The sequence below is a fragment of the Macrobrachium rosenbergii genome, chromosome 49 (assembly GCF_040412425.1).
Source record: "Macrobrachium rosenbergii isolate ZJJX-2024 chromosome 49, ASM4041242v1, whole genome shotgun sequence".
NCBI lineage: Eukaryota > Metazoa > Arthropoda > Malacostraca > Decapoda > Palaemonidae > Macrobrachium > Macrobrachium rosenbergii.
In genome coordinates, this window is record NC_089789.1 from 19030915 (window position 1) to 19045168 (window position 14254).

Below are 14254 nucleotides of genomic sequence, written 5' to 3' on the forward strand. Positions count from 1 at the left end.
AACTAAAAGAATAAAAGTGTCTAACCTGGTGCTTGAAACTGAAGATAGCCAACCCTAAGTAAATGAAAACTGTACACTCGGCAATGAGAGCAAGAGTACGCATCAGATGCTGCATAGTTATCTGCATCACAGGAGACATGTTAAAATGTGTGTAGTGTGACATGACAATACCATTGAAGAGAATAGCCATGATACCTGAAAAAATAAAAAAAAGTAAAGGGAAAATAAGAGGTAATAATAATATTTTGCCAAGGCAGCCTCTACAAAAATGATTCAGCCATATTTCCAACTTTGAATGACATGTTTACTGTTGCACTGACAAATTACCAAAAAATCTGAGAGAGGGGTTTGTACTGTCTACTGGAGGAACTACTAAAAAAATGCTGAAAAATCTTGGAAAAATCACTACTGCTTTAACATAAACACATTACTTTAGGGCCCAGCGAACTTACCAGACAGATGTATGCCTTCGGCCAAGGTATAAGGAGCATAAATGAATATAATAATGATGCACAGTTCCAATGATGTATATTCTCGTACTGGGACATATTTTAGGGTCAGAGCGCTCAGAAGTGCAAAAGCCACACCAATACCAGCTGAGGCAAAGAACATGACACAAAAATGCCACACTGTGTACAAAAGAGCTTCTCCAGACCCCATAGAAGCCATTGCTGGTGAAGCCATTTCCAATACAGTGCTGGAAAAAAAACATGACTGTTAGAACGAATTTTTATATACTATGGCTCTAACAGAAATAACCACAGCATTATATACATCAAACATATACTTATGCTGAAATTCCTGGGGCAGACAGATTATTACTACCACAATCATCAGAATCCTGTAGCAATACCATAATACTATTAATCCTTCCATGTATGCCAATTAGAATGCAGCCATACCTGAAAAGGTGATTTTCAGACTAACGTAAAACAGTGAAAAGTTCTTCAGTCAGTTACTCACACAGCCATTACATACTTATTTTGTGGGCTCAGTTTAAATATGCTGACATTAATAATACATAAAACACAAATTAAAAATATGGCAAAGATAAAATCCTTCAAACCATTCAATTGACACTACATATTCAGTACCATGCTCGACTGCCATCAAAATCTAGTATCTATGGCAGCAAGTCAATGCATCTATGGAGTTCATTACTTAGGGTTTATATTTTTATCATTACAATAAAAAGCATTATCAAAGACTTTTACATAATCTACATCACTTCAATTTAAATATCTACACTTATAACACAATGCAAATGCTAAAGATAAAAAAATAAGGAAGAGTACTTTTAAAATGTACAAAACTTTCATGAGGATTACCTTGTAAGAACAATAGAAACTGCATCATTGAGTATGCTCTCTCCAAAGACAAGCATATAAAGAACTTGATCCACATTGAGAGCATGAAAAATGGCTAAAGTTGCAACTGGATCTACTGCTGAAATCAAGGACCCAAATGCAAAGCTCTCCACAAAGCTCAGTCTATATACAACATCAGCCTGAAAAAAATATAGTTCACAAAGTAAGCTCTGATTTATATCCTGTTGTCAGTCCATCAACTATAAATATATGGAAACTCCTCTAATGACTTATCCATGGGTGAAAAGAAAAACAGGAAAATATGCATCAAAAGGAGGAATGGGTCAAGAACATTAAAAGATGAAGAAAGTCATTTCAGTATTTTTGTGAGATCACGAATATGACAAGAGGGAGATTTTTTAACTGATATAGCAGTGCAGAAGAAGACAGACTGTACTAATATATGAATTCACACTGGAATCAGTAATTAAGGAAACAATAGATGAACAACACAGGGCTATGATGGAATCACTGAAATTAGGATTTTTGCTGACAATGAAATGACACCTAGTATATTAACTAGACTATTGTGAAGAAAACATATCCTGATGATGGGGAGTCTCTTAGCAAAGATACCAAAGAAAGGTAAACAGGTACATACCCAATAGGCTGGAGACTGAGATAAAAATGTTGTTTTTAGGGATCAAGAACATATTTGAGAATAATATTCCTAAAAAGAGAAATCTACAAAAACCCGAAATAACGGAGACAGACTATGCACAAAAGGATGAAATAACACTAGCTAGAGAAAAGATTAATGTGGTCAAGTCTTTAAAATATCTATAAAAATATCCAAAAAAAAGGTCTCGAGATGGCATCCAGTGAAAGGATAAAAATGGCAAATCAAAACTAAGCACACTGAGCAGGATTTTGAAATCAAAACAGACTTAAACTGATTACAAAAGTAATATTATAAATCAGTTTAGTATGCTCTACTGTAATAAGGACATGATTCATGGTACAATGTAAGACTTGATTCACAGTATGACACTGAAACTAAGTCTCAGAGATCTTGTCAATTTTAGAAAAAAAAAGCTTAAAAAGGAATACTGTACATACAAGGAGTCAGATGGCATGATAGATCAAAATTTACCCCTAAAGGATATTCTAAAACATTTCTTACATACATACGATAATGATGAAAGGCTCAGACATGTCGTTTGCACCTACCATGGGAGAACAGTATGTTATAATGTCAGCTGGGCTCCTCTAGGAACCATAAGAGTTGGAAGATCCATGTCTACTTGGATGAGAACTATGAAATGGGAGATGAGATGATTTGTGGAAATGAAAGTGCGGGAAAGGCTGCATTTTACAAAGCCCTTTGCAAGCATGGTATTGGAGGCTATGCAAATGATGTTGATTATCATAAAGTTGACACAATACAGACGTCCATAACAGCCCTAGTATCACACATTCATGTTAACTACGGTACTTTCTCAAAATTTTAATTTTACAATTTTTCCAAATTACAGGGTAATCTTGTCAGTACACAGAAAAGATATTTCTTTCAACAACTGGAGACGTCACTGGCAGGAAATAAGACCAGATAGATCAATGATACTTTCCTGCATTTTTCAAGATTATTTGCTTAAGTTACTTAGAGGTCACTGAAATTTTGCATCACTGATTTACTTACTTGGCCCAGAAGGTAGACCCCTCCTCCAACAACCAGGGCTGATATCAGAGTACCCAAAATAGCAAACACAACTATCGAACCAATGTTCTGGAAAAAGTTTCCCTGAAAAAAATGGTATAGTAATAGGTAAATAAACGAATTTTTTCTCTCCATCATCTAAGAAAATTACAATATTATCGCCATCAACTAAGAGAGTTACAATATTATCTTTTTTTGTACATTTACCGGTTTTGCATGGATTTAGGTATCATGAAGTACCCAAGTGGTACAGAGAACAGAAAAAACAAAAAAAGATAAAATTTACTTAAAATATTACTCTGGCCTTGCCAGCTGTTCAAAGTATCATATCAACTATGCAATAACTCACTATAACTCTACCAGTCTTTCTGTACATTGTTTTTATTACAGTATTATCATCATACTTGTTTTTATTACAGTATTATCACAATACTATCTCCTCAAAAATAGTTGGAAAAAGTTTACATTTTGTCTGTATATGCAAATACAAAATATCTAAGGAAAGGGTGAGCAAATTTGAGTGATTTTATGGTGAGAATTAATGAAGGTTGGAAATCTGTCACTCTCTAAACCATTTTGCTAATACTCAAAAATGAAGATTGAAAATCTGTCACCATCTAAATTATTTTGATATTTTACCAATGAAGATTGAAAATCTGTTGTCACCTACATAATTCTGCCATTTTTATTAATGAAGGCTAAAATCTGTTGCCATCTAAACCACCTTGTTCATTTTTCATAAATGATAATTGAAAATCTGTCACTATCTAACCCATTATGCAAATTATTCAGTTATTACAGGGAAAAATGAGACCCAACATTACAGTACCATACAGTTTGTACCACAATTTAAATCTACCTATGTTCCCTTTGTCTCCTAACTAAAGTTTTTACAACATTAACAATAGTAACAGAAGAGTTCAAGAAAGCTACAAAAGTAGATGTGCATTCCTTGCTCTAATATGTAACAATTTTACAGCAAATGTCAGAATTAACTAGAAAATTTAACACAAGGTAAAAGCTGAAATAGCATATGCGTGCAATAAAACTTATTGAACTTTTTAGCTGAATTTAAGGAAAATGAAAGACTGACATTGAATACATAATTACTAGTTTCGGGTTACAACAACATATTTCATTTTTTATTTACCGGATGTCCAAAAAGCAACAAAAATCCATACCTTATGGAGGTTGTAGCCCGATTCAAAAATAATAGGTGGTAAGATAACCAAGAAAAATACAGTGGGAGAAAATGCCTCTTCTTTCTGTAAAAATGAAGTAGAATAAAGTCAGTTTTAAAATAATCGTGTTGCATCACAGAAACTGTTGCCTTAAACAACCCTACATTTTGCTTCAAAGTGATCACAAAAGTCTAAGCAATACTTTGCGTATGATACATAAAATTTGCTTCAAAAAATCCCAAATTTTTGACAAAGTTTAAACATGGTCTTTATACACTGTCAACTTCAAATATGAAAGTAATCCAAAAACAACATTTCATATAAAACACTTGCTGATACAAAACAAGATGCACATGACAAAATGATTTATGGATACTGTCACAGCAAAGATAACCAACTCATAATGAAAACAACAGCTTTTTAAAAGAGAAAAATATATTTAATTAACTCCTAAAAGCATTAAACTTACATTATTCTAAATACAGTACTAAGCAAGGGTATAAAATCTTACTTGCATTACTTTGCACAGTAATACTGTAATTCAGTCAAATCATCAATTCTGAGGATTTACAAAACAGTGGAAGCCATGTAAACCAGTAGTTACAAAAGCAATAATTACTGTAAATCAATGTCCATAAATTTTGTTTATCTGAGTTTAACATAAGCATGGTAAAATTCAGTCTAAAATTCAGACAAAAATCATAAGCTTTTACCTGCAACCAACACCAAAGCAATAACATTTAAAGCATTCAATACTGTACTGATAACCAGGCTACTAGCTAAGTATTACTTATTAACACTCAAAATAAAAAATGCTTTGTGTATGCAAAGTTACCTGCCAGTTTGCAATGTGTCGACTATACATGATTTTAAGCACCAAGCCAATCACAGCACCTAAGATAAAATTCAATAAAAATATTAAACACACAAGAATTACCAATTGAAAATACAAAATAATGAGTATCAAATTTAAAAACAGTAGGCTGAAGTTAAAACATTAAATATTGCCTAGTTAAAACAGTTTTTGAAAATGTCAAGTATAAAATATTCAGGAAAAATTTTAAATTTCATTGCAAAAGGTAATGAACTCAATAATATTGCGACAATAAATGATCCTGAAATGCGACTGCATGACAAGAAATTATATATTACAGTAAATATACATAATCAACAGTTCACCTACCCACAATAACACAAGCAACACTTTCTGGCAGATAATTCAACTTTGTTTTCAGAAGAAAGAAGATCAGGATTACACATAATGCTGGAAAAACAAAGATCAGTTCAAACTACTATAATATGACCTTAATACAGTGAGTTATATCTCTAACACTGAAAATCTGAATTCTATTGAGACAAACTTCCAAACTTAGAAACTACTGAACTTGAGCTTTTTCTTAACTGTGATCAAAACTTTCAAGAAAATGTAAAAAATTTCAAAACACATTAAATACTGCATAAATCAAATACAATTCAAAAGACACACAGTACCATGATGATGGATAAAGACCTAATAAAATTACAAATGCAATATACAATTATTAATACAGTGAAGTAATACAATGTACTATTTTAGCTCTTATACTGTAGTATATCCACTGATTTATGGCAGTTTCTGGTCATCTGAAAAGTAACGCTGTCAAATGTTAGGAATTATCTGACATGTCACTTTTTATTATTTATTTCTCAGCAACCAGTCAGAGGAGGACAAAATATGAGAACTGGACAGCTACTTAAACAAGTGTAATGATGGTTAGCAGTAGGTGCAACCTACCCTAGTAGAATAAGTCCCCTTCTGGCTTGTCAAACACTTACTCCTGAACTGTTTGAGAAACAGCAATACTGTATGTAACAACTGACAGGTTTAGAACAAACGTTCACAAAAAGAGGTCTGTATCCACAAAACTTGATATCATACATATTACAATGCTCTAAATAATTATGAAAGAAAGATGACAGAGTTCTTCATCAGGCTTCAGTCATGCAACATCCAAACAAGAGACTATTACCAAGCTGGTAAAAGTTATCTATAATGAATAGTTTTTATATATCCCTGGTAGATGTGTGCCTGAACAGTTATTCTTGCTCTACATTACACGCACTGGTATTAAGTAGCACAAACCAAGAGCCACCTCTGTGGAGTGTGCAACAACCAGGCTGGATGACTTCCAAAGGTTTAGGAAGTAAGATACCATTCAAGGTTTAGGGTAGTTAGCTGATAACCTGCCCACTAACAACTACTGGACATACTGCTGGTACACAGATAGAGGAGGAAAGAAATGTCCAAAACCTACATGCCAACTTCTCCCTGAAGTCCATTTACTGAATATTCTTTGAATGGCAATAGTTGAGGAAAACATAAAATTAAAGATATGGAAATGATAACCACTACAACTGCTTTAAATCCAAACTAAGTGTCTTCTTCAAATAGCCATGGTTGGGAGCAACTAAGTCCTCTCCTTAACTGTTACCAACTTATTGGTCAAATTATACCCCAACATTTTTAGTCTTACATCAAATACTGCAGTGTCTTTCAGTAGCAGTCTTGCTCATGACTGAACTAACATACAACTGTCTCTCTCAAATGATGCTAATTTATATAATTTCTTAACTATACAGTACAGTAATACCATTAACCACAAGAAAAAGAAATCTAAGCCTTGTTTTGAGGAATCTGACATTATGTCATGTGTAAAAATCCATAAAATTTTAATTACTTTTTTCACATCTTTGTTTGCCTGTGTTAATACAAAAATATACAATTACTAGTGACAAAAAAATCATTTTCACACAGTAAATGAAACTACTAATCTGGATTTTCTTAATGTTTCATTTATAATCTTTTTTTCTGTACAATACTGAAACAATACATTAAATTGCCATAAAACATCAACTTTCCACGATATGTAATTTGCATTTCTTCTAAAAGTACTGTACTGTACTGTACAAACCAGAACTTTTATATAGAAGTATTCCCATAGTTGTTGAAGCTTGGTAACAAGGTGGTTAATTGAAAATGTGAGTAAACTGCAGGGTGTCACCCACTCACCTGTTCATAACCCAGAACTTTTTCCTTTGGAAACAGGGCCTATGCAGGATTGGTTGAAAAGCGATACAATGAAAAACTAGTTTGTACGTATATCTAAGAAAAATACCAGATTTTCAAAATACTTGGTTTTTCTAAATATACAAACCAGAGCCTTTTCAATATAGGAGTATTTCCAGCACAAGAAGAAATTTGTAGTAGTTGAATACTGGTATCAAGGTGGTTAATCTGTAATAGGTAGTTGAGTAGGGATACTGCCTCTCACCTGATGTAACACAGCACTTTCCCATCAGCACCAGGGACCATGTTGGGATAGTTAAGCTGGGATTATGATAGAAAATTGGTTTGTAAAACAAAAAAATAAAAATTACAGAGCTTGGTACTTGTCCCTACATGACTACAAACCACCACCTTTTATATGAGACTTACTCTTTGGTTGGAAGGGTCATCTTTCAAAACTCATTGGCAGTTCAATCTCCCAGAAAAAATTATTTTTTTTACTTTCTATACGGCCAGCATAGTGATACAAAGACTGACAGGTCCTGAGCCAAGGTTAAGATTTGTATCTGGAAAAATCAAATACAGAGAACTTAAAGAATCCTATCTTTTTCACACTGGATCGGTACCCTACTTACATTGGATGGAGGTACAGGTCAGTAGACAGCTATATCATCCACTAATGAGCATAACTGAAAAATGATGGGTCCAGATGACCTTGTTAATAAGCAGAGAGGAGGAAGTTCCTCTTTTTGAGCTGAAGCTCTTAAGATATGGTTACGCTATAGTATAACTGTCCAATTCATGGCTCATTTCACTACAAGCTCAGCTTGCCTGCTGTCTCTGAAGAGAAAGTAATAATGAAGTTTCTAAGGAGATGGCATCCAAAGATTGGTGGGCAAAGTCCCTCACGTACAATGGGGTAAAGGTGGTCTGTCGATGCCAGACCCCACCCTCACTACACTTTGCATCAATAAGTTTCTCCACAACACAAGGGATTCGGGAACTCCAAGAGCTCTCGCCTGGACCAGATAATTGTTCCCTTCACTGGACAACCTGTATGACCACCTGACAGTATCACAGTCAGAAAGAAAGACAGTTGTTACAGCAGGCACAAAAGCAGCTAATCTGGATCACCACCAACAATGCCTTGGAGGGAGGCGATAGAGAAACTCTCAAACCACTTGTTACAAATTAACAGGTTCTGAGTCTTTTCCACAAACTCAGGAATGAATGAGAACAAGAAAAAAGTGAACCCCAGCCCTTAGAATGATGGACTAAATACAAGCTGTGCAGTTCACCAACACACTTAATTTCCACTGATTAACCACATTGTTAACAAGCTTCAACAGTTTTCAGCTCTGACTGGGAATACTCCTACAAAAAGGGCAACAATTTGCAATCTTGTAGAAAACAATTCCATTCTGTCTTTGCCTGAAACACAGAACCAATGGCTCTAGTTGAATGAAATAGAATTATCATATATAAATAAAGAAATCTGAATAATAATTACCTAAAACACATAAAATAAGAAATATGGAGAGAGATGACAGGTGTTCTTGCTCTGCAGCTCCTACTGCAGGTAAATCTGCACTTGTATGGCACACAGTTGTTTCATTGGTGGACTCCACATCAACAACACCCCTGTTATTCAGAAGTATACTTTTCAAAACCACCAGTTGAAACACTGCAACATGCAACTACATATTTTTCAAATTCCAAAGATAAAATCACCAAAACTTGAATACAATTTTTCAGACCAAAAAAAGAACATTTCTACTAAATCTTGACCAAAAAAGAGTTGATGCAGTTCTGTTTAATATACAATAATTAATCATGAAAGCGGATGAAGCTTTGTTAATTACAATAATTATTCAAGGAGAATAGATGCAGCCCTCTTACTTACTAACTGAAAAGAAGGCTTCTATAAAAACGAGATGAACTGAGAAAGATCTAATCTTTAATTGACACTTGGTGTATTAAATAAAAATGAGAATATACACAGTCCTGTCTCACTATGGCATACTTCAAAGAATAAAGTGATATTTTAGTCCTTCCATACTATGGTACATAAAGAGATGCATCATGAGACCCAATATTAGTATACCATTAACCAGGACACTTCATATACCAAGATAACTATCAACACAATGTTAGCAAAAACTCAATGTTCTTTAATTATCCCTGTTGTGTTTTACTGAAACACTGATACTGACAGTCCACTATAAATAATGAAGCTACCTTGCACTTGAGGCTCAAATGGTCCAATTGAAATGTTTCCTATGTTATGTGATAAGATACTCCAGAGGAACCATGAATTTCTAGCACTAACAATGACGTCATTGCTTTAATCAAAACACAAAATAAGCAATTTCAGTTTATAAACAGCCTGTAATAGTGTAAAATATGGAGGAATAAGTATAACATCAGTTTCCATGGAGATACTCTTGTCCCATCTACCTTCATTATGCAGCTTAAAACATTTTCAAGAGTAACGTTACAAACTGCTCATATAATATATAAACTGGGGATACTACCTGGCAATTAACACAACTTTAACTTACCCAGGTTCATCTTGTCCTTCAGCTTCCCCCTCATTTGTACAATGTTGAGGGTAAAACACAGTTAACTTAGTATATTCGTCTGAGGAGATGTTGCATACATTTTCAATAGTTGCATTTCCAACATGCAGTTTCAGGTGAGGAGCTTCTGTTGTAGAAGTTGTTGTTGAGATAGATGTGAATATAACTGGAGACTTGCCATCACTAACAACATTCTGAAATAGGATGATAACAAACATCTACACAAGCACATACTACTCATTAATCTGACAAAGCCAAATACTGAATAGCATTACTTTCCTCAACAGCAAAGACTTCTTCTTATCTCAGTTGCCTTAACGAATTATAGTCAAGGAGATAAATTAAGTTCACATTAATTATCTTGTTCTTGTTGGATTATGCTGGCCTTGTATTATATGCTTTTAATTAGATCAATCTATTTGGAATTAGTTAGCCAACACTGAATTTCAACCCATTATTTCAAGCACTTTGCTATTTCCAGTGCTGTAAGAAATTCTTCTGTCTTGGGAGAATTAAAACGAAACCTTCAGGTAACTACAAACCCATGCTCAATGATGACCTATACACCCATCCTTAAAAACTGAGATCTGATCCAATCACAGGAAAATGAACAGCATGAAATATGTAAACAACTGAAAATATTAAAAGGAAATAACCACTTTGTCTTGTTTTTTATACAACCAAATTGACAAACAGGGAACACCATTATCACTGTAATCAGTTTCATCATTTGCATTTCTTTAACAATGAAATCTTATCTATACCATTCCACAAAATCTATTGAACATATTTAATCTACATGAGTGTATATGACAATTTAAATAGACAGTATTTTCCACATTAAAACTGACTGAGTAAAGGGGACTTCACCTCTGGAATGCTTAATATTGTGTATTAAATTTTCTACAATATGTTTCAGTGGAATCTGCAATCTGTGAAAAACTATGGTATTAAGAAAATAAATAATAAAGTTAGAAAAATACCTTCATGACACTGCCATTGGTTCCATTAACTTTCTTTTCCTCTGGTAGTCCATTTGCCTGGGCAGTTTTATCTTGTCCAGGTTTAACATCATCTCCAAATGCCAGGACAAAAGTCAATGTCAAAAGGACTATTCTCCACTGCATTTTAATGACATTCTTCATCAGACACACTTGGAACTTCCCCTCCTGTTGATAGAGCATCAATTCTAATTCTATCAAACCAATTTTAATCCAGTTCACTCAATACATTTAAAAATAAATGTTTTAACAGCATAAAAGACAATTTCACAAGTGCTTCATAATCACATGGTGTTATTATTGAGATTTTTCTTTCTATATCATCATTTAAAACAGTTTTTCCTTTAAATTGCAAATGCATAGTCAGCCTACTAAGATTCTGGTATGGTGCAGAAATTATACTTACTTTATTTATTAGTGAATAATCTTCGGCAGCCTTTGATCAAATGTACTGCCTTGTGTCTGTCTTTTTTATAATTACAAAACTACCATTAGCAATGGCAAATATTTTCTTAAATACTTTAGCTAATTAACCAATCATGTGATTCCCTTCATATATATATTTACTGTTTCAAACCATTGACAATTTTTCAGTTTATCCCAACAGTTTCTGCATGCTCTCACGCTGCCCTATGATTAAGTGGTTACATGGGACACAGTGGTGCACTACATAAGGTTACGTAGGAAAGTTGAATTATGATGTATCCAAGTAAATGAGCAATATTTTGTATTAAAACTATTGTTGAAATTGTTTGCATCCCATCAGGAGCCTTCGGAAAAGACTTTTCCATGCTGAGTGGAATGACCAAATGTAATCAAATGCCAATTATGGCTTATACATCACCATCACTCGTTAACAAAATCTTGGTGAACATTGCTGGTATTTGCAAAAGGGGTAATACATGAGAAAATTTGTTGAATTTTAGCCAACTTATAAGTACATAGCCTAGGCTAATCATGGGTAACGTATAAACCTTTGGTAAAACTGAAAACCACTGCTGTGGCCTGATTCCCCCCATCAGCTACTGTAATATTTACCGCTTTTTCTATTTATGATATTTGCAGCCTTCTGTTTTGACATTTTCCCCATGGGGCTGGTACTAAAAAACGTGCCCATTCCACATGTAAACTGATATTTACTGACCCAAAGGGGTGTGGTAGTTGTCTTCTGTTTTACCAAACCTTTTACTGTACTGGTTTACCTGGTAATTAAGTCATCTGAAGCACAGAGTTAGCCTAATCTACCATAAAATCTACGATACGCTTACCCTTAGATACTTTATGTCAAAATAGGTCTTTGGTCTACAGCTATTTTTTTTCAGTAAAACAGAAGACTATTACCACACCTCTTTGGTTCGGTAACTACCAGTTTATGTACAAAGTGGGCGCCATGTTTCGTACCAGTCCCTTCGGGATGAATGTAAAAAATAAACAAAAGATTGCGTAAATAACATAAACACAACCAAAGGACATAAACAAAAACCATAAGCAAAAGGCAGTAAATACTCCAGTCGGTGACTGGCAGTAACCCGGCTGGCGTAGCCTATCCTAGTAGGGTAGTCTTCAAGTTTTTTTTTTTTTTTTTTTTACTTAGGCCTACTGAGCAACACTTATTTACAACTCACTTTTATTAATAGGCTATCGAACACCGTCTCATCCTTTGATTTGTCTACCCTTAAATATCCATGCCTAGGAATGCCCTAGGGTAGACTGCCCATCACCTGTTGTCCTTGGTAAGACAAGCTAGCTGCACCTAGAATAACCTGTTATGGATGTCCAGTGGTTTTTAATCATAAACACAGACAGAAGTGAACAACTTAGCATTACTAAATTTTTTTTTATAAACACAAACCAAACAACTTTTTATAAGACAGGAGATCACTTCAGTGAGTTTGTAACCTCGATTGAGGATAAGATTGGGTTAATCCCCAGAGGACCTTCCTTCGTTCACTCAAATAAACAAATGCGCCTTAAATCAAAACAGTGGAGCTTAATCGTTAATGCTATAGATGATGGCAATACTCTCTTACCTTCACTCTGCAACCTAGGTCTCATGCAAGTAGGGAAGTTGTGCACTTAGCCATATAACCTATAGAAGTTTGAAATACATGTCATAACTTATGTGACGTCTGCAGACGTCAAGAGTATTTACGGGAAGGAGTTGTTCAGTGCAGCATCGTAGCTTTATGTTGTTACTAATAATATATATTCATTTACATTTTCATCATAACAGGACATTATATAGAATTTAAAAATTATATTTAAGTATAATTATATTAATTATTTGAGATATATTAGTTATTTCACTTTTAGAATATCAATACAACAATTCGTTTGTTAGAAAACTGAACCTTGTTATGATAAATTCCGTTTCTTACGTCAACATTCAGTGGACGAAAATAAAAGAAAAAAGGGAAAACTCGAAAAACCAGCGAGGCCAGTATAAACAAGTTTACCTTCTTTTTCACCATCTACAGTATTGGCGATGTTTGCAATATGATACAAACTCATTTCCTAATGAGCGATTACACGCACACACTCACACACACACACACACACACACACCACCACCACCAAACAAAATTCGATTATATGTGGAGAACGTCATAGAGTCCTTTTCCCAAAGCTTCATTATGGCATAGTTGATCTTACTCATGAATTTCATACTTGGTGGCTGATAGACTGTGGTGGATCGAATGGTAGGAAGGGCATAACGTTAGGAACCTCATCCAATAAAGACTTGCTGAGAACCAAAAAGTTAACTCGCACTGGGACACCCTTTCTATGGTTAAAAATCGTGTGTGTGTGTGTGTGTGTGTGTGTGTGTGTGTGTGTGTATGTATGTATATGTATATATATATATATATATATATATATATATATATATATATATATAACGAAAGAGCAAGACAACAGCATATATATATATATATACATTCATCCTTTAACTGCTGAATCAAAATGAACCCCTCTGAAGAAAACTTTCACGATGAACATTTTTCCCATGAATTTTAACATTAGACAGATATTAAGGTCAATCTGCTTCAATACGTCTATTCCACCGTCTTTCTGTCCACTAGACTAGGCGTTACTAGATAGGGTTTGCAGTGTCCTTGGGCCCTAAAGGCACCCGCTATTTAGCCCTTCACTTTACCCCCATTCCCTTTTCCTGTCTTCCAGGTTGCTGTTCAACCTCTCTAACTATTACTTCTTAGGGCAACGGTTGGGTTTTCTTTCATAGTTTCACTTTCGAATAAATTTACTTCATCTCAACTATTTGCTACCCAACCACTACCATAACCTCTTTCTACCGTATTAACACTGAATGGTTGAAAGTGGCTCAGTGGTTAGCTTTACAGTATAGCCTAAATTTTATGATTCATTCATTCTTCCACCATACTCAGCTTATACACGTTACGACCT

At 34.3% G+C, this 14254-nt stretch overlaps 1 protein-coding gene across 2 annotated transcripts in view; it reads right to left on the reverse strand.

Moving 5' to 3' along the window:
• Nhe1 (Na[+]/H[+] hydrogen exchanger 1) overlaps positions 1-13007 on the reverse strand; it is a 44331-nt gene extending 31324 nt beyond the window's left edge. The window contains exons 1-12 of one of the 2 annotated variants that reach the window (XM_067092798.1): positions 12862-12992; positions 12457-12594; positions 10814-10999; positions 9813-10024; positions 8762-8892; positions 5389-5469; positions 5041-5099; positions 4206-4289; positions 3007-3108; positions 1329-1507; positions 453-697; positions 26-195 (exon numbers count right to left, since the gene is read on the reverse strand). In XM_067092798.1, coding sequence (XP_066948899.1) covers positions 26-195; positions 453-697; positions 1329-1507; positions 3007-3108; positions 4206-4289; positions 5041-5099; positions 5389-5469; positions 8762-8892; positions 9813-10024; positions 10814-10975 — 1425 coding nt within the window. In that variant the 5' untranslated portion in view covers positions 10976-10999; positions 12457-12594; positions 12862-12992. Of the gene's footprint in view, positions 1-25; positions 196-452; positions 698-1328; positions 1508-3006; positions 3109-4205; positions 4290-5040; positions 5100-5388; positions 5470-8761; positions 8893-9812; positions 10025-10813; positions 11000-12456; positions 12595-12861 lie in introns of both variants that reach the window. The other variant, XM_067092797.1, reaches the window with a different exon arrangement.
• Positions 13008-14254: the final 1247 nt, after the last annotated feature.